Below are 27,319 nucleotides of genomic sequence, written 5' to 3'. Positions count from 1 at the left end.
GGCGCGAAGTTTGAAATTGGCGCGAAGTTTTGAAATCGAGGGGGTTCCCCCATCTATCTCTTTTCGCCTCCCCCGATTCTCGCCCTGGTGTTTTTCCCCGCCCTAGTGTAATAGGCCGGGGGCACGATTTGGGGGGGGATACGTAGATCATACATACTACTAATGCATGGATACAATCGGATTTCAATGAGATTTGTGTAGAAGGAGAACACCGGTAAAACCAGTAACTATAGATCTCTTTAAATCGAAATACTTTTAGAAAAGTTGCAAAGAATGGGAAGAAGAAGGGGAAAAAGAATGGGAAGAATGGGAAAATCCGGAAGAATGAAGAGCAAGAGGACGATGACGATGATGATCCTAATATTTTAGACGTTGACGGAACATCAAATGCGATGTTTCTTCAAAAAATACGTCATTATGGAGGCGCTCGATTTGATGGTGTGGGGACTCGCGGGATGCGACAATTCGGAGCCACTTGGAATGATATGAAAAACTTGGGACGGGACAAGGTATTGAAACGTGAACAAACGCAAGATTTTGACAATTTCTTATTTCAGAAAATCTCGTTGGTCACACTTGCCGAAATGATGATTTCGCTACTCGAAGAATGGAAAAGAGAATTGGAACTCTGATTATGTCAAGTAAAAGCTTGTCGAATCGCTTAAATAAAATTATTTTTTTTGTTTTAGCTCGAAAATACAACAAGAATTTAAAAATAAATTAAATTCAACAGAAATCAGAGAAAATTTGTCTGAAAACTTCTCAAAAATAATTGAAATTCATCTTTTTGATTTCCGAAATAGTTTCTGTTGAAATAAGAAACATAAGAGACCGTAAAAGATTGGTTACGTCCAATTCCAATCACGTTTTTCTCTTTTTCAATTTCCGAATCGCATAAAAATAAGAATTGAGAAAAAGAAAATCAGAACTCTTATTTTTCAAAACAGGTGTTAACAGTATTGAAAGAATGAATATTCCTTAAATGGAGCAGGAACCAAAAACCTTTAATTGTTCCCTACCTCTCCCTATCTCCCCCAGCCTCAATTGTACACTCTCGTTTAAATTCAATGTCAATAAATAACTCAAATTTAATTTAAAGATTGAATATTAACAAAAAACTGGGAAAATAAACAAGGAGAAAAAGGAAAAAACTAAAGTACGGTATGAGGAATCGAACTTGGGCAGATATTGTCCAAAAACGATTTTTCTCTCTGAGTCTCTCAAGTCACCGAATATTTTTCTCAGTTTCGGTAGAGCGCGGTTGTAAGAAGCTTGCCGTAACTACTTGCCATAGCAAACTTCATCGAATCAAAAAAAATTCACGTGTTTTCTCTTTTTTCCAATTTTTTCTAAAATTAAAAATTTTTATCTGAAAAAAAAACCCGTGAACTTTTGAAAAAATTTCAGAGAAAAATGGAATATTTTTCACGCTCACTTGATTAACGTCAAGGCCTACTCTATTTTTCCAAATTCTTCTATTCTCTTCCAGAATATCCACGTCGTCTCATCAGTTATTGATTTTTCTTCAATCCATACCGGTTGTGATCAGAAGACGTCGCTGGAATTTCGAAGTTTCGACGGATTATCGACAAAAATTGAATTGATTGAAAAGGTGAGAATATCCAAAGCAATCGTTATCTAAAATCAAAAATACCGGATATTCCAAAACCGAGATATTTTGACATCAGATTTCAGAAAGGGAAAGTTTCAAATTGTCTTGTTATGGAAAAGGGGTCCTAGCCTTGAAAATTTTATTTTGAATATTCTTTGTCAATGGAAATGAATGTTCCTAAAACAAATTGAACTCAGAACCGATTGATAAAAGATTGATCTCTTATTCTAGCATTTTAACAACTTATTTTCTTATAGACTATGAATATTTTCGTTTCAGATCACTCACCATCGTAACTGCGTGTCTTTCGTTTTGGAAACATGGAACACTACGAACATTCTAAGTTCGGCATCAACTGGGCCGAGTATCAAACAATGTTTCCGGGAGGTATGTTCTTATAGAATCCATATTTCTCTTCAAAATCATATTTTCAGAAAGCAAAAGTGTCACAATCAACCGAATGACTGAAATAGTGATGATACAGTCACTTATGGAGAAAGCGTTGAAACTTCTGGATAGAGGAATCAAAATCCAAAAACCAATCGTCTTGAACCCACACTGGAGGGGTCTTGTTGAAGAGGAAAAGTGGAAGGGAAATTGGCTCAGTTACAGAGACCAGTAAGTACCACGTGTTTTCTTCAATTCCAGTACCACGTGTTTTCTTCAATTTCAGCCAGAGTCTCTCCCACAAGATAGAGAAGCTCAACTTCATTGATTTGAAGTACCGTGTTCTCTTGCTCTTCGTTACATCCAGACGCGTGACTGCTCAATTTAAGAAAGAGTGAGTCGAATGGTGATTTCAAGTGTAAAATTTATTGTTGAAGGTTGGTTGAGGCTCTGTGTACTTGTCGATACGATGAGCACAATCGGATTGTAATGAGATAGTTGTGCAAGGCAATCACAGGTATAATTAGTAACAATAGATCACTTCAAATCGGAATACTTTCAGAAAAGTTGCAATGAAAAGAAGAAGGGGAAGAAGAATGAGAAAATTCGGAAGGATGAAGAGCAAGATGACAACGCGGAGGTTGACGACAATGAAGACGACGAAATGAAAGCGCAGGATGAGTTGCTGTTGACATTGAAAGCAGAAACTGAAATGAAGGTAAATATTTCATTCCATACACCTTTTCAATAATGTTTTCATTAGAAAATCCTAATATTTTAGACGTTGACGGAACAACAAATGCTGTCACTTCTCAAAAACATTGCGAAAACTGTCGTGGAATCTGAACATGAGGAGGGAGACGTATTGAAAGTAAACAAATACGTCATTATGGATGCGCTCGATTTGATGGCGTGGGGACTCGCGGGATGCGACAATTCGGAGCCACTTGGAATGATATGAAAAACTTGGGACGGGACAAGGTATCGCAACGTGAGGCAAGAATGGGAAAATTTCTTATTTCAGGAAATCTCGTTGTCTGAACTAGCAAAACTCGTGATAGAACTACTCGATGAATGAATAAAAAGAAGTGTGATTACTTTGAACTCTTATTATGTCAAGTAAAAGCTTTTCGAATCGCTTAAATAAAATTATTTTTTTTGTTTTAGCTCGAAAATACAACTAAAATTTAAAAATAAATTAAATTCAACAGAAATCAGAAAAAATTGTCTGAAAAGTTCTCAAAAATTATTGAAATTCATCTTTTTGATTTCCGAAATAGTTTCTGTTGAAATAAGAAACATAAGAGACCGTAAAAGATTGGTTACGTCCAATTCCAATCACGTTTTTCCCCTTTTCAATTTCCGAAACGCATAAAAATAAGAATTGAGAAAAGGAAAATCAGAACTCTTATTTTTCGAAACAGGTGTTATCAGTGGTAGAGTGAGATCTCCAGTACTCAACTGGTACGGAATGGAGGATGAAGCGGATGATGAGGAGGCTGGAAATACGGAAGATATTCAGAACAATAGTGGGAATGGAAAAGACAAAGAACCAGAAAATGATGAGAACATGGAAGACGTTGACATGAATATTTCACACCAAGATGTTCAAGCAATCGACAGAAATCAAGATAGAGATCATTTTGACGACTACCCACGAATCGAGTCTCCTCTAATTTTTGAACCCCCGCACATGGAAGTTGTTGTGGATTCAGAAGAAGGAGAAGATGAGTATGAAGAAGTTGATGGTATGGAGTCTCCACAGGAACCAGAATCAGGTGTGGCGAGGCTGATGTCAGATTCATCAGATTCCGGATCAAATTCAAATATTGACGGCGAAAACGATTTGCCTCCTATCTCAGTATACCGTTGTCCTCTCAACTACACTCCTACGTTCAATCCCCATTCAAGGACCGAAATGTCAATACTTTCGAGAATCCCAAAGGAATGCGTCGTCCGTCATCTTCCCGGCTGGAACCCGATGAATTATATAGCTTGGCAAGGGAATGAATCATCTCGGAGTAAAATGATTTCTAAGGAGATTGAGATGGCTATAAACGGATTGAAACGTTTCGTGGCGTCCGATCAAGGGTACTTGCTAATTGAGAATCACTCAGCTAATCCAGAATGCTCTCTCAATACTATCTGCAATATACTGTTCAGTTGCAAGGAGATTCGAGCACTATTTCAAGATTATTGCCAAAATGAGATTCTCGATTTGATGACTGCGATATTCAGAAGAGATAAGCAAACAACCAGTGACTTGAGACGGATTCTGGATGAAACGTTTGAAAATGGAGTACATGATGTTCGTGAAACATTTTCAAATCTCATCAAGGTAACGTTTTGCAAAAAATAGAAAAAAACATTTCAATTATGTTACAGAAACTTAAAGTCGACCTAACCCCCATTCAATTTTTGGAACAATACGAAACAAATTGTGAATGGTGTACTAAAAGTGATAGTAAAAGTACAGGAGAAATTAAGGAATCGAGTTATCTCTGAGTCCGGAAGTCTGGAACATTCCAGCAGAGTTTCGAAGATTCCTACATGTCAACACTGTGCTCGGAACGATGTGAGCACAGTTGTGGTGGAAGAATGTATCGGAAGAGAGTGGTCACTCCAAAAGGTCGTTATCATGTCATGATGGTGGATCACGGAGGAAATAAAATTTTAAATCTAACCACAGACTCCAAAGTGGAGATGTTTGGATTCAAATGGACTGTGATCTTGTTTGCAGAATTCTGTCCAAGCAGTAATGGCCACTAAGTGAGCTGGATGCGATGTGGTACGAAATGGAAGTGTGTTGAAGATGCCGTTGTGAAGATGGATAGCCGGAAAGTCATTTTCTCAGAACATAATGTGAGAGCTCTAGTTTTTGAGAAATACGAACCGAGTCAGTGAATGTTCTTATTCTCTATCTGTCATTCTATATTCTACGTTCTTTTCCTGTTCTATCTCCTCTTTTGAAATCATTCTCTTTTCATATTCATTGATTTTACCTATTTAAATTTAACTTTTTGGTTTAACTTTATAAAATTTTCTCGCCTTTAATTGTTCTCTACCTCTCCCTATCTCCCCCGCCTCAATTGCACTCTCTTGTTTAAATTCAATGTCAATAAATAACTCAAATTTAAATTAAAGACTGAATATTAACAAAAAACTGGGAAAATAAACAAGGAGAAAAAGGAAAAAACTAAAGTACGGTATGAGGAATCGAACTTGGGCAGATATTGTCCAAAAACGATTTTTCTCTCTGAGTCTCTCAAGTCACCGAATATTTTTCTCAGTTTCGGTAGAGCGTGGTTGTAAGAAGCTTGCCGTAACTACTTGCCATAGCAAACTTCATCAACCATAGCCATAGCAAAAAAACTTTCTCTTTTTTCCAATTTTTTGCTCAAATTCAAACTTTTTATCTGAAAAAAAACCCGTGAACTTTTGAAAAAAATTCAGAGAAAAATGGAATATTTTTCACGCTCAGTTGAACTAACGTCAAGGCCTACTCTACTTTTCCAGATTCTTCTATTCTCTTCCAGAATATCCACGTCGTCTCAATCAGTTATCGATTTTTCTCCCATTCAAACCGCCTATTTTGATCAGAAGACGTCGCTGGAATTTCGAAGTTTCGACGGATTATCTACAAAAATTAAGTCAATTGAAAAGGTGAGAATATCCAAAGCAATCGTAATCCAAAATCAAAAATACCCAATATTCCGAAACCACGATATTTTGAATTCAGATTTCAGAAAGAGAAGGCATTAAAATCCAAAAACCGATTATCGTAAACCCACACTGGAGGGATCTTGTTGAAGAAGAAAAGTGGAAGGGAAATTGAGATTTCTACAGAGATCAGTAAGTACCACGTGTTTTCTTCAATTCCACTCAATGTTTTTCAGCTTCAGCCAGAGTCTCGCCCACAAGATAGAGAAGCTCAACTTCATAGATTTCAAGTTACGAGCTCTATTGCTGTTTTTGTCATCCGTTCGTGTCACTGACGCCTTCAAGAAACAGTGACTCAAATCGTGATTTCAAGTGTAAAATTCATTAGTGAAGGCTGCAGGAGGGTCAATGCATGTGTCGATACGATGAGCACAATCGTATCGTATCGATACGATCAGATTGCAACGAGGTTATAGTTGAAGGCAATCACAGGTATAATTAGTAACTATAGATCACTTCAAATTGGATTAATTTCAGAAAAGTCGCTGCGAAGAAGAATGGGAAGAAGAATGCGAAAACTCGGAAGGATGAAGAGCAAGATGACGATGATGATGAAGATGACAACGAGGAGGTCGACGACAATGAAGACGACGAAATGAAAGCGCAGGATGAGTTGTTGTTGTCATTGAAAAAAGAAACTTAAATGAAGGTAAATATTTCATTCCATACACCTTTTCAATAATGTTTTCATATGAATATCCTAATATTTTAGATGTTGACGGAACATCAAATGCTGTCACTTCTCAAAAACATTGCGAAAACCGTCGTGGAATCTGAACATGAGGAGAGAGAGAGACGTATTGAAAGTAAACAAATACGTCATTATGGAGGCGCTCGATTTGATGGCGTGGAGACTCGCGGGATGCGAAAATTCGGAGCCACTTTGGAATGATATGAAAAACTTGGGACGGGACAAGGTATTAAAACGTCAACAACCGCAAGAATTTTAAAATTTCCTATTTCAGGAAATCTCGTTGGTCACACTTGCCGAAATGATGATTTCGCTACTCGAAGAATGGAAAAGAGAATTGGAACTCTTATTATGTCAAGTAAAAGCTTTTCGAATCGCTTAAATAAAATTATTTTTCTTGTTTTAGTTAGAAAATACAACAAAACTTCCAAACATAAATGACATTAAACAGAAATCAGAAAAAACTTGTCTGAAAAGTTCTCAAAGATAACTGAAATGCATCTTTTTGATATTCAAAATTGTAAGTTCTATTTGAAAGAAGAAATTGCTTGTTTCGACCGTTTTCCATTGGACAAGAACAAGAAAAAGAATGTTCAGGAATTGAGAGCACGGTCTCATCAGCAATGGACTCTCTCCAGAATTTATCCGATTTTTTCGAATCGATTAAACAATTTTTGAGAAATTTTTGCACTATTGTGGAGAGTTATTGGACAGGACGACGATCCGAGCAGAAAATTCTAAATTCCGAGGAATAATCGGAGGAAAACTGTAAAACTTACGAGAAAAACGGAAGCAATCGACCTCACGCCCATTCAATTTCTGGAACAATACGAGAAGAATTGTGAATGGTGTACTAAAAGTGATAGTAAAAGTACAGGAGAAGTTAAGCAGACGAGTTATCTCTGGGTCCGTAAGTCTGGAACATTCCAGCACAGTTTCGAAGATTCCTACATGTCAACACTGTGCTCGGAACGATGTGAGCACAGTTGTGGTGGAAGAATGTATCGGAAGAGGGTGGTCACTCCAAAAGGTCGTTATCATGTCATGATGGTGGATCACGGAGGAAATAAAAGTTATAATCTAACCACAGACTCCATAGTGGAGATGTTTGGATTCAGATGGACCGTGATCTCGTTTGCAGAATTCTGTCCACGCAGTAATGGCCACTATGTGAGTTGGATGCGATGTGGTACGAAATGGAAGTGTGTTGACGATGCCGTTGTGAAGATGGAGAGCCGAAAAATCATTTTCTCAGAACATAATGTGAGAGCTCTGGTTTTTGAGAAATACGAACCGAGTCAGTGAATGTTCTTATTCTCTATCTGTCATTCTATATTCTACGTTCTTTTCCTGTTCTATCTCCTCTTTTGAAATCATTCTCTTTTCATATTCATTGATTTTACCTATTTAAATTTAACTTTTTGATTTAACTTTATAAAATTTTCTCGCCTTTGATTGTTCTCTACCAGTCACCGAATATTTTTCTCCGTTTCGGTAGAGCGCGGTTGTAGGAAGCTTGCCGTAACTACTTGCCATAGCAAACTTCATAGAATCAAAAAAAAATTCGCGGGTGTTTTCTCTTTTTTCCAATTTTTTCTAAAATTAAAAATTTTTATCTGAAAAAAACCCGTGAACTATTGAAAAAATTTCAGAGAAAAATGGAATATTTTTCACGCTCACTTGAACTAACGTCAAGGCCTACTCTACTTTTCCAAATTCTTCTATTCTCTTCCAGAAGATCCACGTCGTCTCATTAGTTATCGATTTTTCTTCAATCCAAACCGCCTATTTTGATCGCACGTCGCTGGAATTCCGAAGTTTCGACGGATTATCAACAATAATAAAATTGATTGAAAAGGTGAGAATATTCCAAAGCAATCGTAATCTAAAATCAAAAATACCGGATATTCCGAAACCGAGATATTTTGACATCAGATTTCAGAAAGAAGTCCTCAAAAAAAAGCAACCGCTCATTCTGGATACCTTCTGGAAAAATCTAGTCTCTGAGAAGCAGTGGATAGGAAAATGGGAAAACTTCCGAGACCTGTAAGTACCGCGTGTTTTCTTCAAATTCCACTCAATTTTTTTCAGTTATAGAAAAACTGTCTCCAAAAGGATTGAGAAGCTTCACTTCATTGACTCAAAATATCGGGCACTGTTGATGTATGCGACCTCCGCTTCTGTGACGGCGCAATTTCAGAAAGAGTAAGTCAAATCATGGTTTCAAGTGAAAAATTCATTATCACAGTTGGCTGATGCCTATTGTCACTGCCTCTACGACGAGCACAGCAGAATCATTGCAATCCGATCAGATGACTGTGAAATTGAAATCAAGGGAAAACACCGGTAAAACAAGTAACTATAGATCACTTTACATCCAAATACTTTCAGAAAAGTGCTGTGACGAGAAATCGAAAAACCAAAAAAGTTGATGAGAAAATAGAAGATGACGATGATGAAGATTAAATTGGTTAAATTGGAGTCAAAAGAGGCTTTAACGATTGGAAAACTCTACACGAAATTGAAACAAGTACTGGAAACTCACTTCAAAAGCCAACAAATCGGGATATCATTGGACTTGGATTTGGAAGAAGAAGTTGATAAAAAGGTAAATAAACACATTTTCAAAAATTTTTCATTTGAAAATAATAATATTTTAGGAACTGTCGAGTGAAGAGTCTCAGAAACTACTCGGAAAAATCGCCAAAACCGTATCCAACTCGCCGAATGAGATGCTAGATGGTATCAAAATTGAGAAGCTTCAAATTATGAAGACACTTGATTCAATGGCGTTTGGAATGGCGAGATGCGACAATGCAGAGATTAACAGGATGATGCAGTTGGAATGTGATAGAAAAGAGGTATCAAAACGTGAACAAAAACAAGATTTTGACAATTTCTTATTTCAGAGCATCTCGTTGTCGGTACTCGCACCGCTCATGATTGCACTACTCGATGAATAAAAACAGGAGTTTGAACTCTCTTTATGTGATATTAAAGTTTTTCAGTAGATAAAATAAATTAATTTTTCCTTTTTAGTTCGAAAATACAACAAAAATTCGAAACCAAATGAAATTACACAGGCACCAGAGGAAACTTGTTTGAAAAGTTCTCAAAAATGATTGAAATTCATCATTTTGATAATCGAAATGGTAAGTTTCTTTTGAATCAAGAATCACTTGTTTCGACCGTTTTCCATTGGACAAGAAACAAAAGAGAATATTCTGGATTAGAGAGCACGGTCTCATCAGCAATGGACTCTCTCCAGATTTCAAAATGCAGTGATTTATTTCATTTTTTCGACTCGAATTTAAAAAATTTGAGAACTTTTCACACTTTTTTGATAAATTTCGAGGAATAATCGGAAGAAACTGTAAAATTTACGAGAAAAACGGGAAAATGTACAAAAAAATGAGAAAAATCGATTCGAAACTAGGGAGAGAAACGTTGCACTCAACAACGAGAGACGCAGACATTTTGCAAAGCAGCGATACAATTTAAAATTGGCGCTGTATCGGCTACTTCCGAACAGAATTCTTCTACATGGCAAATTTTCAGACGTTTTACCCCTCCCCCAACTCCTTTAGCGCCGGGCATTTTTTGATTTTTCTGGAAGAAACGAAATAAAGTTAACGGTAATACGAGATTACCGCGATAACATAGGATTCTTTTTCAGGGCTTAGATTACCGTAAAAGCTGTAATAGAAGCGCCCCTTTATTAGAGGCGCCCCTCTAATAGAGGCGCACCCTAAAAGGCGGTTTGAATAATAGAGGCGCACCCTGTAATAGAGGCGCACCGTCAATACTTTTGAAATGTTTCTACTGGTTTTCAACCATTCTTTTTCAAAGTTTGTGAAAAAAACTGAATAAAACCTCCATTTTCGTTCAAAATATTGCAAATTTTGGGGTTTTCGTGTAATTTTGTCAGAGAAAATGTTAGTTTTGTTGAAAATTTGATGACATAAAAGTTTAAAAAATAACCAGTCGAGCAGGTTGAAAAATAGAGGCGCACCCTCTATTAGAGGCGCCCCTGTAATAGAGGCGCACTTTTGGAAGGAGGTTGAAAAATAGAGACGCATGCGCCTCTATTACAGTTTTTACGGTATTTTGAACAGACTTGTCAAAAATCAAGCCGGCCCGGTCGACCCGGACTCAAAAGTGGATATTGATAAAATTTAACGCATTTAACGCAATCAAACGCAAATTGATGAGAAAAATCGTTAAAATAGGAACAGAAGCGAATGAAACGCAGTCAAAACATGGCGATGAAAAATCTTTAAAAATTTATTTAATAATGGCTTTTATTTTAAACAACTTTCTTGCGTGAATTGAGGTGTAGCGTCCGCAATACACAAAAATCAACAGAGAAAATGGAGCTAATTGTTTTCGATATCCACTGAAGTTTCGTTACTATCGAAGAAATACCAAACGAGTAATTTATCAGAATTGGGAATCTGATAACGATAAGTGATTTCTCCGGAGTCGTCATAGTCAATTCCGAGAGCTGATCCGATTTCAGTGAGATTCAAGGGATCCTCGAGTGAAATTTCGGCACTTTCAAGATTGACAAACTGTGAGAGAATCTGAAAACAATGCGATTGATTTTAGAAGGAAACAAGTATCAACTCACATCTCGAAGGGTAACAATGTCTTCTGCTGAAGCAATGTTTATGTATACATCAAAATAAACCAAATGAGACAATATCTTGAAATGTGAGACAGGAATCGGCTTCATCCAGATATTAAATCTTTTTAATTGTTTGAAGTGATCCGTTTCGACAAGTTTATTGAAAGTATCGTCGTCAATTGGGGTATTTCGAAGCACAAGCTCTTCGAGTACTCCAGATTTGAAATGCGATAGAAATGGGATGATGTAATCCTGGTGTTCCAATGTTAGATCAACACAGTTTGCGAAGAATAATGGACAGACTTCTTGGGAAAATGATTCGATCAGTTTCGGCATGATGTCGATGGCCTCACAACGATCAAAAATACGAAAATTCTCAATATGAGACTTCGAGTTGGTCAGCACAGTCGACAGGGCACTCAGTTTAATGTTAAAATGATTTTCGTTGGATTCATCGAAGTAGCGCCGAACGACGCAATCCTTCTTCCCCTTCTTGTAATCAACATAATCAGTCTGAAGACTAAATTTCGTTTCTCGTTCAGCGCGTTGTTCAGCGCTATAAAAAATTGAAACATTCTTGAATTCGTATTTGAATCTGTCCACGATTGGCTCAAACTTTCTCGAAACTTTTCCGACATTGAATCTACAAAATGAAATATTTACAAGTTTGTTCGACTGATTGAATTATTTTCTAACCTATCAAGAATATCAAGATTTCCGACAATCTCATTGAGCAATTCCTTCGGCAGATCGGTGAGAACAAGAGGCTTCGGATCGGTACTGAAATTCCAACATTTGCTTTTAAACTTATTAATTTCTAAGCTAACCTTCTATCATAATCGAAATCCAGATTTCCGTGATAAAATCGATAAAACCAATATTCGAAATCCACGTATTCAATCACATCGTATCCGACTGTCCCGCAGAAGTTCTTGTAAGCTACCTCGACGTTTTTCTCTCGAAGAAACTCGTAGTAGATACAAATGTGAAGAGCAGTCCGATTGGTTTTCAGAATTTCGGACATTCTTTATCGTGAATCGCTGAAAAGTTTGTTTAATTTGGTAGAAATAACTCTAACGTAAATATCCGAAACTATTTGGCAAGTTGCAAACGCGCCCCAATGAACCTCTCGTGTAGTCCACGCGGGAAAGACCGAAACGCGGCAGTTTAAAAAGAGAACTGCGAAACTGAATGAAACAATGTGATTGAAAATGCCAAAAGCAAATATATTTGAAAATTTTAGAAAAGTTTAATATGCTTTTTATACATTTTAATAATTATGAATTTTCACAAAAACACCCAAAACGTTTAGTTGAAACTCGAATAAAGACACAAAGTAGAAATCTGTTCTAAGATAGTAACAATGTGTGCTAAAATCTGTCCCAAGGCCTAAAAAGCAGAAAAAATCTTCCTAACTTATTGAAAAATTGAGAATTAATGTTTTAAAAATATCAACAAAACGATTTCACCAGCATGGGTTCGAACCCAACACCTACTGACTACCGGCAGCGCCGTCACACAGGTGAACCGCTGGGAAACACATAAGGAACCGCGCGGTGGCGTATGTGCGGCTAAAAAGAATGAGGGTTGGGCCTTATATGTGTCCATATGGATCCCCGCGCGGTCGGCCGAGAACGTGGAGCGCATATGGAACGTATATGGATAGCATAATCAGCATTAATTCTACCAATCGCATTTGGTTGATTATTCTGTATGAAACACTAGAAAGGCCTAATTCATTGTTGTGATTGGTATGTAATGTTATCATGTTGTTTCACTTTTCTTTTTTCCAACTTGTTCACTTCCCATTTCTCGGACTTGTATATTTTCTCCTTTTTCTCGAAGTTCTTTCCTTTTTTAAACAGATAATGGCAATACTTTAAAAAAATTTAAAATCACACACGATTTCCTATAAAAATCTTATGTTAGCTTGATGGTTATAACATAATCATTGATTCTCAAGCTTTTCTTCGAGCTCTGAAAGAAAATGATACCCGTCGAAAAAATTCGAAGTCCGGTATTTTGACTTTACTTCGGTATGACAAATACTTACCTTCTTACCTTTAAATCCACCTGAAAAATATGATTTCTTATCATACCGAAGTGAAGCGGAACATCAGACCCGAACTTCTCAACAAAAACTTAAAATTCAAGTTTCTTGAGAAAATAACAACTTTTGTATTGAAAAAATCAGACTTGTCACGGGCCGGGCCGGGCCGGGCCGGGCCGGGCCAAAATCAGGAAAAATCTCGGCCCGGCCCGTGGCCCGGCCCGGCCCGCTCGGCCCGTTTTGAAACATTTCTTCAAAACATTTTGTGTTTTTGAACTTTTTTTTTGAAATTTTTGGAAATTTTTTGAACTTTTTTGGAAAAAAGTATAGTTTTCGAGTAAACATTTAAAATTGAATCAAAATGTGAATATGTATGATAATTTAAGCATTTTTACTCTTTTTTTCGAAAAATTTCAAGAAAAAATTGGTGAAAATGGGTACCCATTTTTGAATCCGGGCCGACCGGGCCGGGCCGGGCCGAAATTTCTCTTGGTCAAGGAAAATCTCGGCCCGGCCCGGCCCGGCCCGGGCCGGCCCGATTTTTGACAAGTCTGGAAAAAATAAGTTTCCGCAAGTTTGAATAGATATATTTTTATTTTTGAGGTTTGCCATTATCTGTTATGTGCAAAAAGAATGAAGAAAATAGGTGAAAAACTTCGAGAAACGGAGAAAATGGGCCCGGACTTATAGAAAAAAATGTAGCGTCGATTTACGGTAAATAACACGCACGGTATATCCGCCCACTAATACGCCAAACTTTTCTGCCTCCCACCGCTTGAGAAACGCGTCAGTGCGCGGCTTGGCGCACTACGCATTTTTGAACACTGCCGCAAGAAATGGGCGTGGCCGCCGCGCGAGTGCGGCGCGGTCTTCCCATGCACAGATAAAAATGAATTCATAATAAAATTCAGCGAAAACATATTTCGCGGCTTTAAAATAGCGTCGTTTTTTGTAAGACGATATTTTTGAAAGGAATAAATATTATTAAGCAAAAAATTCAAAAGAATTCCCTTTTTTCGCTTAGTTTTCACTAGAATTAATGCCTATTGTCCCGGTCTCAATTTTTTGCGTTTTTTGTCCACAGATGACAAGAAAACTTTGCGAGGACTATATTATCATTATTTATTGTACAAATAACTTAAGAATCACGTAAATATTGAGTTTCGTTCAAGTCTGCTGTATCTAGATTCAGAGCGTCCCAGTAACGGGGTTTTAGGGCATTATTTCGTGTTGTGAGGCGTTTTCTAGTTGATTGATGTCTACTAATGACCATTTTAACCTTTTCCATTTGTCTTCCTAAATCTTGATTTTTGACAGAATCAGCTCTAGTATTAGCGCCTTTCTCGTGCCTCAGTTAGCAGTTTCGAACGAACGGCGGTTGACTTTCGTTCTTGGCACGGTCTCCTAGAACGATTTTAGGGGCAGATGACGTCATCAATCGTGGAATGTCACGAAAAATGAAAAATTTCTGAAAATTCACACGTGAGGGAGTTTTTGAACGGGGAATGAAGTGGTAATCCATTTTCTCGAGAACCAGGTCAAATCTCGAAAAACTGTCACACAGTTTTGTTCGAAACCGTGTTCGGAACCAACCATTAATTTTTTGTGTTTTTCTGTTGGGTAACTTTTGAGTTATCCTCTGTTGAAAAATCAACTGAAAACACCCGACTTTTTCAATAACTTGAAAATATCTGACCTCATTTTGCATATATCGAAAATCCATTCACACAATTTTTTTCATATTTTCATTGGCTACCATTTGCACTCATTCATTACGTGTTTGCTTCTAAACTGACCTAGTTATGTCATTTTTTGCTTTGGCACTATTTTCTTGTCCGAAATAAAGTTGCTGTGATAACTCGGTCAGTTTAGAAGCAAACACGTAATGAAAGAGTGCAAATGGTAGTCAATGAAAATAGGAAAAAAGTTGTGAAAACGGATTTTTGATATATGCAAAATGAGGTCAGATATTTCAAAGTTATTGAAAAAGTAGGGTGTTTTCAGTTGATTTTTCAACAAAGGATAACTCAAAAGTTACCCAACAGAAAAACACAAAAAGTTTATGGTGGGTTCCTATCACGGTTTCGAACAAATCTGTGTGACAGTTTTTCGAGATTTGCCCTGGTTCTCGAGAAAATGGATGACCACTTCATTCCCCGTTCAAAAACTCCCTCACGTGTGAATTTTCAGAAAATTTTCATTTTTCGTGACATTCCACGATTGATGACGTAATCTGCCCCTAAAATCGTTCTAGGAGACCGTGCTTGGCGGGATAACGGAGCATCGTTGCGGGATAACGGAGCATCGTTGCGGGATAACGGAGCATCGTTGCGGAACGCTTATATACTTAAAGCAGCAGCCGACATCTCGCGGGTTCCGCCATCCACTGTACTTTGCGTGGCAACGATGCTCCGTTATCCCACCAAGAACAAAAGTCAACCGTCGTTCGATCGAAACGGCTAGCTGAGGCGCGGTGCCGAGAAACGCGTCAGATACGTTGAAGGCGCATTAGTGGACGGATAGGGTGTGAACACGCCCATGTGTAATTCCGGAATGTCGTTGCGGCGGCCGGCCGCCACCCTCAAATATGGACCATACATGGAACGTATATGGGAGCATTATGGGTTCACGCGCTGCCAGTACACAGAAAAGACGACCGCACATATGCGGCACACGCGCGATCCACTTTTCATTTAGGGACACACATAGGGCGCTATTCTGGCACCTTCACATATATTATAAATTCGCAACTCAACGCCGCATGCCTTTAAAGGCGCAGGGACTTTTTGCGAAATGGTCCTGCCACGTCACAGTGGCGCACTTCGCGTGCAGTTGTGCGCACTTGCCGTGTTTTTGTGTTTTTCAGTAACGAATGTTTAGGATTTTGCGTTTTTTTCCGTTTTTTCTTCCGATTTTAATAATTTTTCCTTATTTTTTAAAGGTAATTATCGTCCATTTCGTTTTTAAAATCTGTAATAAAGTTTTAATCGATAAAAAATGTGTTTTGCTAATTTTTTTCCTGTGTAAGAGGGATGTGCCTCTGTTATTTTTCTCTCTCTCTCTCTGTTTCAGGTGGTTATAGGTGAGGCAACAACTAAAGGAAGAAAGAAAGGTAAAAAAAAACATTTTTTATAACAATGAAATAAATTTTTAACAAATTTCAGCTTCGACTACACGACGGAACAAGCGACAACCAAGATGTAGTGATGAAGAAGAAGCGAACAGAAGAAGTGACAGGAAGAAGATGCAGCAACCAGAAGAAGAAGGATAACGGAAGAAGATAGGAATTTCAGGTGAGCATTACATATCATCCCATTCCATATTTTCCTCTGATCTCTCTCGTCTCGTTTCCCCGTCATACTGTCCCCTTCCTCTGTTTCTTCTCCCCATTTCATCGATCTCCTCTCTTCCCTCAACCTCCTCTCTTTCCTCAACCTCCTCTCTTTCACAATGTTCTTCTCCTTCATATCCTTCATAATCGGAGTCATCCGAATCGTCTTCCCTTGAAGCAGCCTCCATGATAACCCTCAAATCTGATTCCACATCGATAGCATGAGCGATGGTGTTCGCCGCTGTTGCTTCGGAAAGGTTTTTGAGGAAATCAATGGCGCGCTGTCGGACCTAAGAAATATTTTATTTAGCTGAGAATTACTACTTGCAACCCACAACTTCAATCTTATCTGTTGTCTTTCCCTTCTGCTTTAAGTGTCCCTTCATCTGGCCCCAGACCAACTCGATGGGATTGAGGCAGCAATGATATGGGGCCAGACGAATGATTATCACTCCATACTCCTTGGCCATCTCATCCACTGCGTATTTCTTCATGACGACCCTGCCGCCATTTGCGCTCATGAACCGCTCCGCTTCACCCCATAGCTCTGCTTGCGTAGACTTGGGGTCCACCGCAATGCCCTGACTATCTAAAAACTCAGTAATAACTGGCTTGGTAGATGTAGCAACGGGAATCTGGAATATTTACTTGTTTTTCCTTCTTTCTTTCTCTAAACTTGTTTCAATTTAACCTTTAGAGTCGGGGTGTTATGGATTGACGCGTTGTCAATAACCAATATCGGCTGTCTTCCTGGAGGGGCTGCTGCTGCGATTGCAGGAAGTACTCTCTCCATGTACTGCTGGTAGGATTGAGCATTCATGTTTTTGTGGTAATCCACAAGCTGCTCCGAAACAGGACGTTTGGATGTGACCACGTCGATGGATTCATGTAAGATTCCTGATTCGGTCAGGACGGCGAGTACGACAGCTCTGATTCCTTTGTCGCTGGCGGCTCTGAAACCTGGGTACGGGCTCTTCAGATCTCCCATCTTGGCTAATTCATAGGCATTCTTTTGCTTCATCACCCATCCTTTTCGTTTCGTCATCCCATGAAAAATCCAGGTTTCGTCGAAGTACGTAATGAACGCGCCAGATTCTCGGTACTTAAGAATATCCCTCAAATACCGCGCCCGCCACATAACAATTTCTTCCCGTGATGATGCCATAGGATTAAATGTTTTAATCTTATACGACAGATTCATTGCTTTCAGGAGTCTATACAAAGTGGTTCTCTCCCACTCAAAATTGTATTTCTCCTTTAAATCCGAGAGAAGAGAAGAGAGCGTGAAGTTGCTGTCCGTGCGGAAGCAGTCTTGCACATGATCAAAAATTTCTTTCTCCTGTTGTGGTGTGATCAGCTGCAAAACTCTTTTCTTCGGGTCTTCCTTAACTTTTACATCTTTCTCTCTTGTATCCTTCCTTCCTTCAATCATTCTTCTTTCTACCGTCCGTTTGTGCAGATTCAGAAGTTTGGAAGCGAGTGTAACAGGAGAATCGAAGAATGTTCCTGTGGCGAGTTTCCCCAGTTGAACTTTGAATCTTGACAACTGATCCACTAACGATACAGTTTCCGTCACTTCTTTACTCTTTTTTCCTTTTCCCAATTCAACATCATAATAGAATGCTTTTAGATCTCTGATTGCTGCTCCTAGCTGTCGATCCACCTCATCTTGAGCTCGTTGATTTTTCTCACATAATGTCTAAAAAGCACATATTTCTCTTTTTTTTTTCTATATCTATTGTACCTCTAGTTCTTCTGGTTTCACACCAGTTGAACTGTCCTCAACAATTATCTCAGTTTGAGTTTGAATGGTTTTTCTTTCAGGTTCGACATCAACTGGGAGAGCAGACGGATCGTGGTCGACGGCGAGGACACCGTATGGACTGGAGTCTAGAGCTCCTTAATTTTTGTTATTATAAATGTTTAATTTTATTGTGAAAGTGTTACTTTTTTGCTCTTTCGTTAGGAGATTCCGCGCGATGATCTTGGTTTTCCCATCAAAGCGGATGCAAGCAAACTCGGGCGAAGACATTTCCCTAAACATAACTATGCGACTTAAACCAACACATTTCAGTTTGACTTCTTAGAAACCGTAGGCTATAAGTTCCTTCATCTCAGAATTAGAGCACACAGCACCTGACGGTACCTTTCATTTAGCTTGAGAAACGTTTAAACTTCTCGGTGTTCAATTTATTTATCTCAAAAATTAAAGAACAATCACAAAGATTAAAAATTCAATTAGATTTCCTCATCGTTGATCCTCTTCCTTCTTTTTCTTGCCGTCTTTCCTCATCTTCGTCTCTGAACCGTCCTCCCTCGTCGTCTCTGAAACATTCAATCATTTCTATTCCAGCTTAACAGAAACATTGTCCATAACCTCGTATCAGATACTTTTCTTACTTCGCTTACCTTGTTTTGCTTCCGTTTCGTTGCTCTAGTCGTCGTCTTCGCTGCCGCATCCCTTCTCGTTGTCGTTGTGACATTCGTTTTAAGTCTGAAATGCGATGTTTTCAATTTAAAACCTAATGAATTGAGTTTTCTTACCTTTTCCAGCACCAACTGGCAGTCCAATTTCTACAAATCACCTGAAAGAGAACGAAAAAATGACAGAGGGACGCTCCTCTTACCGTTTCAAACCAAAATAAAACAGAAAAATATCAACAAATCTTTATTTCAGTTCAATCAATAGAGAAAAATAAAGCAATTTCGAGAAAAAAATATTTAATTTGAACATTAATTATTACAAAGCGATAATTCTTTCATAGATTAAACTGCGAGAAGCTGCACGAGAAATGCGCCACTTCCTCTCCCCGTGACGTGGCAGGACCATTTCGCAAAAAGTCCCTGCGCCTTTAAAGGCATGCGGCGTTGAGTTGCGAATTTATAATAGGATTCCCAGCGGTTCACCTGTGCACCCTACTGAGCCACCGAGGCACCACAGATGAATCGCGACTTCCCTATATGTGTGGTGTGGGCGTGCAGGTGGTGCAACCGGGCGCGTTTGCAACTTGCCAAATAGTGTCGGCTATTTACGTTAGACTGTAGAAATATGCTATGAAAATGGGGAAATAATGGAAAAAGGTAGGACACTTGGTCTGCAAAAAGAAATGCATATTTCAATTAATAAAATAATACGGTTATAAATAACAAGATTTGACAATGAATATTTATTTTTGAGAACTACTTGACAGGCACTGAAATATTGTAAATTTCGATGATCAGAAATCGAAAACGAATAACGATAAGTGATTAGTGCGGAGTTGTCCCAGTCGATTCCAAGAGCTGATCCAATTTCAGAGAGATTCATGGGATCTTCGAGTGAAATTTCGGCACTTTTGAGATGGACAAACTGTGAGAGAATCTGAAAACAATGCGATTGATTTTAGAAGGAAACAAGTATCAACTCACAACTCGAAGCATAACAATGTATATTCGAAAAGTAGTCAAATGAGAAAAGTCTCGACACCAACTTCGAGTTCATTGATCTGAAATTCGAAGAAATTCTTGGATTTTTTAATCGGAAAACGGATGAAATTCGCGAATATCATCCGTTTTCCTTTTTCCGATATATTCGGACAATTTCTGACATCATTCCGGCCGATTTGTTTGAAAAATTCTCAAAAAAATAAAAAAATTCATGTTTTTAATATTCGAAATTGTAACTTGTTTTTGGAAAAAGAAACACTTGTTTCGACCGTTTTCCATTGGACAAGAACAAAAAATAATATTCTGGAATTGAGAGCACGGTCTCATCAGCAATGGACTCTCTCCAGATTTCAAAATGCGCTGTTTTATAAGAAATTTTCAATTCGATTTTTAAAAAATTTTGAGAAATTTTCGCACTTTCTTGTAAACGAGCGCGTCTTTTGACGCGTTTTTCAGAACTTTTCATCGAAACATAAAGTCTGGCGTGCCTGTGACGCGTTTTCATTTAATTATCGTGTCTGGTGCGCCGTTGACGAGTTTAGACAGTTAAAAATGGAATTTTCTTCGAAATCAGATGGTTTTTGTATAGTTTTGACACTCTCGAGCTGAAAATTTCGCCTTATTAATCAATCTGGCGCGCTTTTGACGCGTTTTTTGCAATAAAACCAACGTTTTCAGCTGTACTTTCGCCATTTCCAACTGTCTGGCGCACCATCTTCGTGCCGTCCGTCAAAAATCAACAAATCCATCGGTGTCGTCGAAATCGACATGTTTTCCATCGTATTCTCCACTTTTTTGATTGTTTTGAATGTGGTTTTGACGGCGGTGTCGGAGGATTTGGGGATGATAATGAGTAGGTCCTGCGAAAAAAAAACAGGATTTAAGTGAAATTTCCGATGAAAAATGAGCAATTTTTAGCTAATTTTCATTAAAAACAGAATCAAAACTGTCTGGCGCACCTCACACGCGTCTGAAAATGGCAAAAATTGATGTTTTCAGACCATTTCAAATCGATTTTTAGCTCAAAAAAGCGTCAACGACGCCCCAGACGTCATAAAAATCACATTTTGTACCAATTTCTGTATTAACTTGATGGTAAAAGTGGTCATATCCAATTCGACTCGGCGCTAAGTTAGTTGGGGGGGGCCACTCAAATTTTCGAAATTTTAGGCAATTTTTTTGGCTGAAGGTGTGTGGCTGGAGACGTGGTAGAGGCACTTTTTTGCTACCGAACCTTTCTCTTAGGCTTAGGTTTCTTAGAAATTCGGGAAAAAAAATGGACAAAAACTATTAATTTGTCAATTTTTGTCGTTTTTGTCAACTTTTTTCCGAATTTTTAAGAAACCTAAGCCTAAGAGAATGGTGAAAAGTGGTCCCCCACAAGAATCACACAGGTTTTGCAAACTTTACTCCTCTTTCTGCAAACTGATTCGGAGTCCCCAAAAAAAATTTTTTGAGTGGCCCCCCCCAACTAACTTAGCGCCTTCGACTCTAATTCTTCTGCTTCAATTCCTCGTTATTGATCGAACGACAACATCCGACGACATAAAGTGGTCTATTCGTCGCCTTCACAATGAATTTCTCTTCTGAGAGTTGCATTATGTCTTTCTCCGACAATCTGTCCGACGGATTCTCCGATTTATCGAATTGTTTCATCGATTCGCTCTCTTTCTTCCGCAAATCTTTCAGCTTTTGCGTCACTACACTCCGCCAGCTTTCGGCGGTAGTTGTTGAGCGCTTTGGTACGCTCGTCGACGACTACTTCTGTTCCCGTTGGCTCGACCATTTTCTGCAGTTTTTTCTTTAAAATATATTAAAATTGCTGAAAAATCGCTGAAAAACTAGAAATTGGCTCACCATCAGTTTAGCGCTGTTCAGCAGCGCTAAATAAATCGTGTCGATTTACGGTAAACAACACGCGCTTGCGCAATTTCGGAGTGTCGTAGTATTTTAGCGCTGTTAAGCAGCGCTAAAGTTCGAGTTTTGTGATGACTCATTTCTGATCATTTCTTTCTATTTTTTGCTCAATTTTCTCTAAATTCAGCTAAATTATAATGTATTCTTATTAATCCTATTAATGCTCTCAATAAAACATCTCAATGTGTGGCATGAAGTCGGGTTCTGTTGAGTTTTACAGATTTTTCCGCCGCCACTTTCGAATTTTCCTGAAAACTACCAATTTTAAAGTCTTTCTGATCTTTTTATTGTGTATTCTCTGCGATGACAATTTTTACGTATATAAATTGTATGCTGTAAACGATTCTTCATATAAAATGACGGAAGTAACCGATACAGCGCCAAAGTTATATTTTAGCGCTGCTAAGCAGCGTTAAAGTTTCACTTCCCGAATTCTCGCACTTTTTCTCATTTTTTCGCGCAAAATTTGTCTCCGAATACTATTTTGCTGAATTATTCTTGTCAAAACAACGATTCTCGTTAAATATATCGGAAAAATTACTTGAAAATCGGCATTCTTCGTTTTAGCGCTGCTCCTTTTCGCTTTTATCGAATCGTTTTGTCTCCTTCTTCTCTCAGTAATCTCAAATAATATATATATATATATATATGTTTCCAGGAATTCCGGTCTTCAAATGCTCTCGTTCAGCGATCACTCAATTTTAATGCGGTTAGTTGAAGAATTACTCTAAATACTTCTCCGCCTGAATTTTCAGATTCGCCGCAAATCATGGGCCAATTCAGCACTCTCCAACGATTCAACTCCACGAATGGGTGTGGCTACTCAACAAAATTTCATTTTTATTAAAAATTTTCTTGTCGATGAAAAACTCAGACTTGCAACAGGCCGGGTCACAGTGCAAAAATTTGACTTTTTTTTTCAAAAAAAGTCGAATTTTCGAGTATGTTTTCAAATATCGATAAAACTCAAACGTACCTAAAATTCTTGACTATTTTTGATAAAATCTTCAAAAAATTTAAAACTTTTGTGAAAAATGATATTTTGCAAGTCTAGAAAAACTGCGGTTTTTTCTGGTAACCGTTCAAATTTTCCCATCAAAATGTGATTAAATTATTGATTTTTGTGATTTATTGTCAAGAAATCTGTTTAAAAATCAAAAATCGAAGAAACTGGAGAGAGTCTACTGCTGACGAGACCGCGCTCTCAATTCCAGAATTTTATACATTTTCTTGTCCAGTAGAAAGCGGTCGAAACAAGAATTTAAAAATAGAAAGATACCGGAAAAGTGGAAAAGAAAGGGGTCACATGGATAGCTATGAGTTTGTATAGATGACTCATAGGAAGTTCTGGAAAACGGTGAAAAAAATATCGCCTTCTCTTGCCTCTCCATATTTTGGAATAGGGATACGGTAGTTCTATGTTTATATTGTTTAGGCCCCGCTGAGCCGAGAGCAGTCAGTTGAGAGAGAAGAGACGGGACAGAAACTGGCCTGTGACATCCTCTCCTTCTTTGGAAAGATGGTTTCGTCCTTGAAACTCTATGAAAGAAATCAAGTTGGAAAACCACTTTTCCGAAGGGTTTTCCTCTCCCCTCCTCCCGAGAACTGTTTCGTTCCGAAGCGTCAACCAACTTGAAATTTTAAAAATGGTTGGAAACTTTCTGTTGAAACAGTACAAAAGAGTCTAAAACAGTAAAACAGACTATAAAATAACATAAAATACACAAAAATCAGTACCTTGTGGAAATATGGGGATTCTTGAATTGATATGGAGCATACTTGTACGGAATGCCATTTTCCGAAAAACCGGAATCCGGAATCCGGAACCGGAATGACGAAGAAACCCGGAATTCTGAAATCCGGAATTTCCGGAATCCGGAATGATTCGATAAATTTGCAAGGCCAAGTCATTTTTTTGAGTGTTTTTACTAGTTTGGCACAGTTCCTACAACTACGCTCCACTGAAATGCTTTTGAGAAATGTCTCTTTTTCTCTGAGTCTTTCAATTTTGCACACAATTTTCTTTGGTTTCGGTAGAGCGCGGTTGTAAAAAGTGTGCCGTGCTAATAATGATATATAAAGTTTAAAACTACTTTTGAGGTTCAAAACCAAAAAAGAAGTAATGCAGTTGTCTTTAAAACTCAAAATTTTTTAAAAAATTTAAACTTCAGAATTCCGGGAAAAAAATTCAAAAAACCGGAATCCGGAATCCGGAATCGGAATGAAAATTTTCATTTTCCGGAATCCGGAACCGGAACCGGAACCGGAATGTCAAAAAAAACCCGGAATTCCGGAATCCGGAATTTGCGGAATCCGGATTCCGAACAACTATGATATGGAGGTTGACATTCAAGTTTTGATAAAAACGTCTTACATCTGACAAGGGAACGGTCAAGTGGAGACAAAATGATATTTTGTAGAGAATTGTACACTGATTTCAAAACTTTCATTTTTTCAGCTCTAGTTTATGAGTAAAATAATTCATTTATTTGTGAGAACTTATTCGAAAAGTTAACATCGTCAGGTGTCTCAAAGTTGACTTTTTGCACAGTTTTGAAAATTTTCAGTGTGATTTACAGAGCCAAATTTGAGAAAACGGTGGGATGGTATGAATCCTCTGAAATCTGACTATTAGTCAACTATTCAGAATCGACAATAAATTTTACGTTTCTCTACTCTATTTGTTTTTTGTGCAGCACGGTCTCCTAGGATGATTTTAGGGGCAGACTACGTCATCAAACGTGGAATGTCACGAAAAATGAAAAATTACAGAGAATTCACACGTGAGGGCTTTTTTGAACGGGGAATGAAGTGGTCATCCATTTTCTTGAGAACCAACGCGTTTTTCTAAAATCGGCTCACTCAGTTTTGTTCGAAACCGTGTTATGAATCCACCAGTAATTTTTTGTGTATTTCTGTTGGGTAACTTTTGAGTTATCCTTTGTTGAAAAATCAACTGAAAACACCCTACTTTTTCAATAACTTTGAAATATCTGACCTCATTTTGCATATATCAAAAATCCATTCACTCCACTTTTTTCTTATGTTCATTGGCTACCATTTGCACTCATTCATTACGTGTTTGCTTCTAAACTGACCGAGTTATATCACTTTATGCTTTGAAACTATTTTCTTGTCAGAACTGGAATAGCTGTTATAACTCGGTCAGTTTAGAAGCAAACACGTAATGAATGAGTGCAAATGGTAGCCAATGAACATAAGAAAAAAGTGGAGTGAATGGATTTTTGATATATGCAAAATGAGGTCAGATATTTCAAAGTTATTGAAAAAGTAGGGTGTTTTCAGTTGATTTTTCAACAAAGGATAACTCAAAAGTTACCCAACAGAAATACACAAAAAATTACTGGTGGATTCATAACACGGTTTCGAACAAAACTGAGTGAGCCGATTTTAGAAAAACGCGTTGGTTCTCAAGAAAATGGATGACCACTTCATTCCCCGTTCAAAAAAGCCCTCACGTGTGAATTCTCTGTAATTTTTCATTTTTCGTGACATTCCACGTTTGATGACGTAGTCTGCCCCTAAAATCATCCTAGGAGACCGTGTGCAGAAAGAAAATATAAAAAATCTGAAAAAAACTTGCGTGATCTTTGAAAAAAATTCAGATAAAAATGTAATATTTTTCACTTGAACTTACGTCAAGGCCTACTCTACTTTTCCAGATTCTTCTATTCTCTTCCAGAAGATCCACGTCGTCTCAATCAGTTCTCAGTTTTACTTCCATCAGAAGCGTCCACCTTATCAAAAGCTCCCGTTATAGCGTCCGCCAAAAGACGTCTGTGATATTTCAAAGTTTTGGACGGATTGTTACTCTACCACTCGATCAATCCAAAAGGTAAGAATATCCAAAGCAATAGAAATCAGAAGTACCGGGTATTCCTCCGAATACCTTACAACATTTTGTCAAAATCAGAAATTTCAAACTGTTTCGTATTGGAAGCGAAGCTCTAGGTTTGATCTACAGGTTTTTGAAAAGTAGTTATTTTTACATGAAAATCGATAAAACGTTATCCAAATATTGAAAAAGCGAGGCAGACTTGATTAGAGAAACACTTAAAAGTCCATTACAAAAATGCAAAAACCATTTTGGCATGGCCGGGAGTCGAACCAAAACCCCTCTCCATGCCCCTCCGCATCACTACCGCCTACACCACGGGGCTCTTTTCTGGTCGCTAGTGGGCAAGGTAATGACTAGTCGGCGGTCCAAACGACGACCTCGTTTTTCTCAAATATTAGCCCTCCTAGGGCAAGTGATGAATAGAACTTTTAATCCAACACATTTTTTTCTTTTTTTGCTTCCTTCGCCTTTCATTTCTCTTCTTCCAGACTCCACCTCTTCCCCGAAACCGCTTACACTCAATTCTCATCAACACATTGTGACACTCTCTGATTGAAGTGTCAGTTGATTTGTTGCCGATTATCGTGTTCCGCGAGAGTTTGATATTACTCAGGTAAGGAACCGAGAACAAATCGGTGAAAAACGGGGAAAAATAAGAGATTGCCATCTCTCTCTCTCTCAGAATCATGAAATCTTTTTCTTTCCCATCTCTCAATCTTTCCTCGATTGCCCATTTCCTCATCCCATGGTCCTCTTCATATTTAGTAGAATATATCAATACAGTAATCTTCCTTCGCCTTCTCTAGTCTCTCCATATTTCGAAAGTTCTATGTTTATAGTGCTATCATATGGAACACAGAACCCTAAAATTATATAGAACTGATCTACATACTCTTGCTAGTTGTTGATAGTCTCTTCCAAATTGGGCTACTGTAGCAATGTAATTTGTGTTATGACTGTGTAGACCATATCTAGGGCAACATTTTTGTAGTTGACACCTTTTTGATAGCTCCTCCCACTTTTGAGATATGCGCCTTTAAAGTTGGAAATTGCCTATATTAGTCACTTTCATCGGCAAAATGCGATTTTTACATCAAAATGACAGGAAATTCCATTTCTGACGTTAAAAACTATACAAAACCTAGTTTTCCTTGTCAGAAACCACATTTTTTGCAAAAATTTCGCCGACAGGGTCTTGATCAAGGTGCACCGTTATGAGAATGGGTGCCAGGGTTCGATCCCTCGTGGAGTCAATTCTTTTAAATGTTTTTAAAACTTTCTATTTTTAGTTTATTTTATCTTGTAGGTCATGCCTAGAGCTACATTTTTGTAGTTTACAACTTTTTGATAGCTCCGCCCATTTTTGAGATATGCACCTTTAAAAATCGACTACTGTAGCGATGTTCTTGTTGTCAATACAGTACTCTATCTTTAAAGGCACATATCTCAAAAGTGGGCGGAGCTATCAAAAAGTTGTCAACTACAAAAATGAAGATCTAGGCATGATCTATCGATTGATATAGAAATTCTGAGAATTTGATCTACAATGAGATCGGGGCGGAGTTTGAAATTTTGGAGATTGTTCATTTAAAAATTTCTTGAAAAAATTGGCTTCCAGGGTTTTTTTTTTGTTCTAGCTAAGAACTTATTTGCTTCTAGACCAAAAGTATTTTCTTTTCAGTTCACTCTTCATCACAAC

At 38.0% G+C, this 27,319-nt stretch overlaps 6 protein-coding genes across 6 annotated transcripts; 4 read left to right on the top strand and 2 right to left on the bottom strand.

Annotated features, from left to right (window-relative positions):
• Positions 1-1,932: 1,932 nt before the first annotated feature.
• GCK72_007741 (uncharacterized protein) lies at positions 1,933-2,960 on the top strand (the record flags this gene model as incomplete). Its single annotated transcript, XM_053726415.1, has 6 exons — positions 1,933-1,999; positions 2,047-2,230; positions 2,286-2,393; positions 2,437-2,485; positions 2,562-2,717; positions 2,781-2,960. 6 exons carry the CDS (start codon positions 1,933-1,935, stop codon positions 2,958-2,960), a joined length of 744 nt encoding a protein of 247 aa, XP_053590609.1.
• Positions 2,961-3,470: 510 nt separating this feature from the next.
• On the top strand, positions 3,471-4,768 carry GCK72_007740 (uncharacterized protein; the record flags this gene model as incomplete). Its single annotated transcript, XM_053726414.1, has 2 exons — positions 3,471-4,337; positions 4,529-4,768. The coding sequence occupies 2 exons, from the start codon at positions 3,471-3,473 to the stop codon at positions 4,766-4,768; spliced, it is 1,107 nt and encodes a 368-aa protein (XP_053590608.1).
• A 1,775-nt stretch (positions 4,769-6,543) lies between these two features.
• GCK72_007739 (uncharacterized protein) lies at positions 6,544-8,842 on the top strand (the record flags this gene model as incomplete). The annotated part of the gene is made up of 8 exons (XM_053726413.1): positions 6,544-6,636; positions 6,685-6,768; positions 7,341-7,673; positions 8,146-8,268; positions 8,353-8,456; positions 8,502-8,615; positions 8,659-8,756; positions 8,802-8,842. The coding sequence occupies 8 exons, from the start codon at positions 6,544-6,546 to the stop codon at positions 8,840-8,842; spliced, it is 990 nt and encodes a 329-aa protein (XP_053590607.1).
• Positions 8,843-8,856: 14 nt separating this feature from the next.
• On the top strand, positions 8,857-9,373 carry GCK72_007738 (uncharacterized protein; the record flags this gene model as incomplete). Its single annotated transcript, XM_053726412.1, has 3 exons — positions 8,857-9,018; positions 9,071-9,271; positions 9,320-9,373. The coding sequence occupies 3 exons, from the start codon at positions 8,857-8,859 to the stop codon at positions 9,371-9,373; spliced, it is 417 nt and encodes a 138-aa protein (XP_053590606.1).
• A 7,014-nt stretch (positions 9,374-16,387) lies between these two features.
• Positions 16,388-18,450, bottom strand: GCK72_007737 (uncharacterized protein; the record flags this gene model as incomplete). Its single annotated transcript, XM_053726411.1, has 5 exons — positions 16,388-16,708; positions 16,754-17,053; positions 17,110-18,117; positions 18,163-18,317; positions 18,366-18,450. 5 exons carry the CDS (start codon positions 18,448-18,450, stop codon positions 16,388-16,390), a joined length of 1,869 nt encoding a protein of 622 aa, XP_053590605.1.
• Positions 18,451-18,652: 202 nt separating this feature from the next.
• Positions 18,653-19,838, bottom strand: GCK72_007736 (uncharacterized protein; the record flags this gene model as incomplete). Its single annotated transcript, XM_053726410.1, has 5 exons — positions 18,653-18,743; positions 18,796-18,912; positions 18,963-19,003; positions 19,603-19,779; positions 19,827-19,838. 5 exons carry the CDS (start codon positions 19,836-19,838, stop codon positions 18,653-18,655), a joined length of 438 nt encoding a protein of 145 aa, XP_053590604.1.
• Positions 19,839-27,319: the final 7,481 nt, after the last annotated feature.

This window comes from Caenorhabditis remanei, chromosome II (genome assembly GCF_010183535.1).
Source record: "Caenorhabditis remanei strain PX506 chromosome II, whole genome shotgun sequence".
Lineage (NCBI taxonomy): Eukaryota > Metazoa > Nematoda > Chromadorea > Rhabditida > Rhabditidae > Caenorhabditis > Caenorhabditis remanei.
Note: the sequence above shows the minus strand (reverse complement) of the source record. Positions and strands in the feature narration are given on the sequence as shown.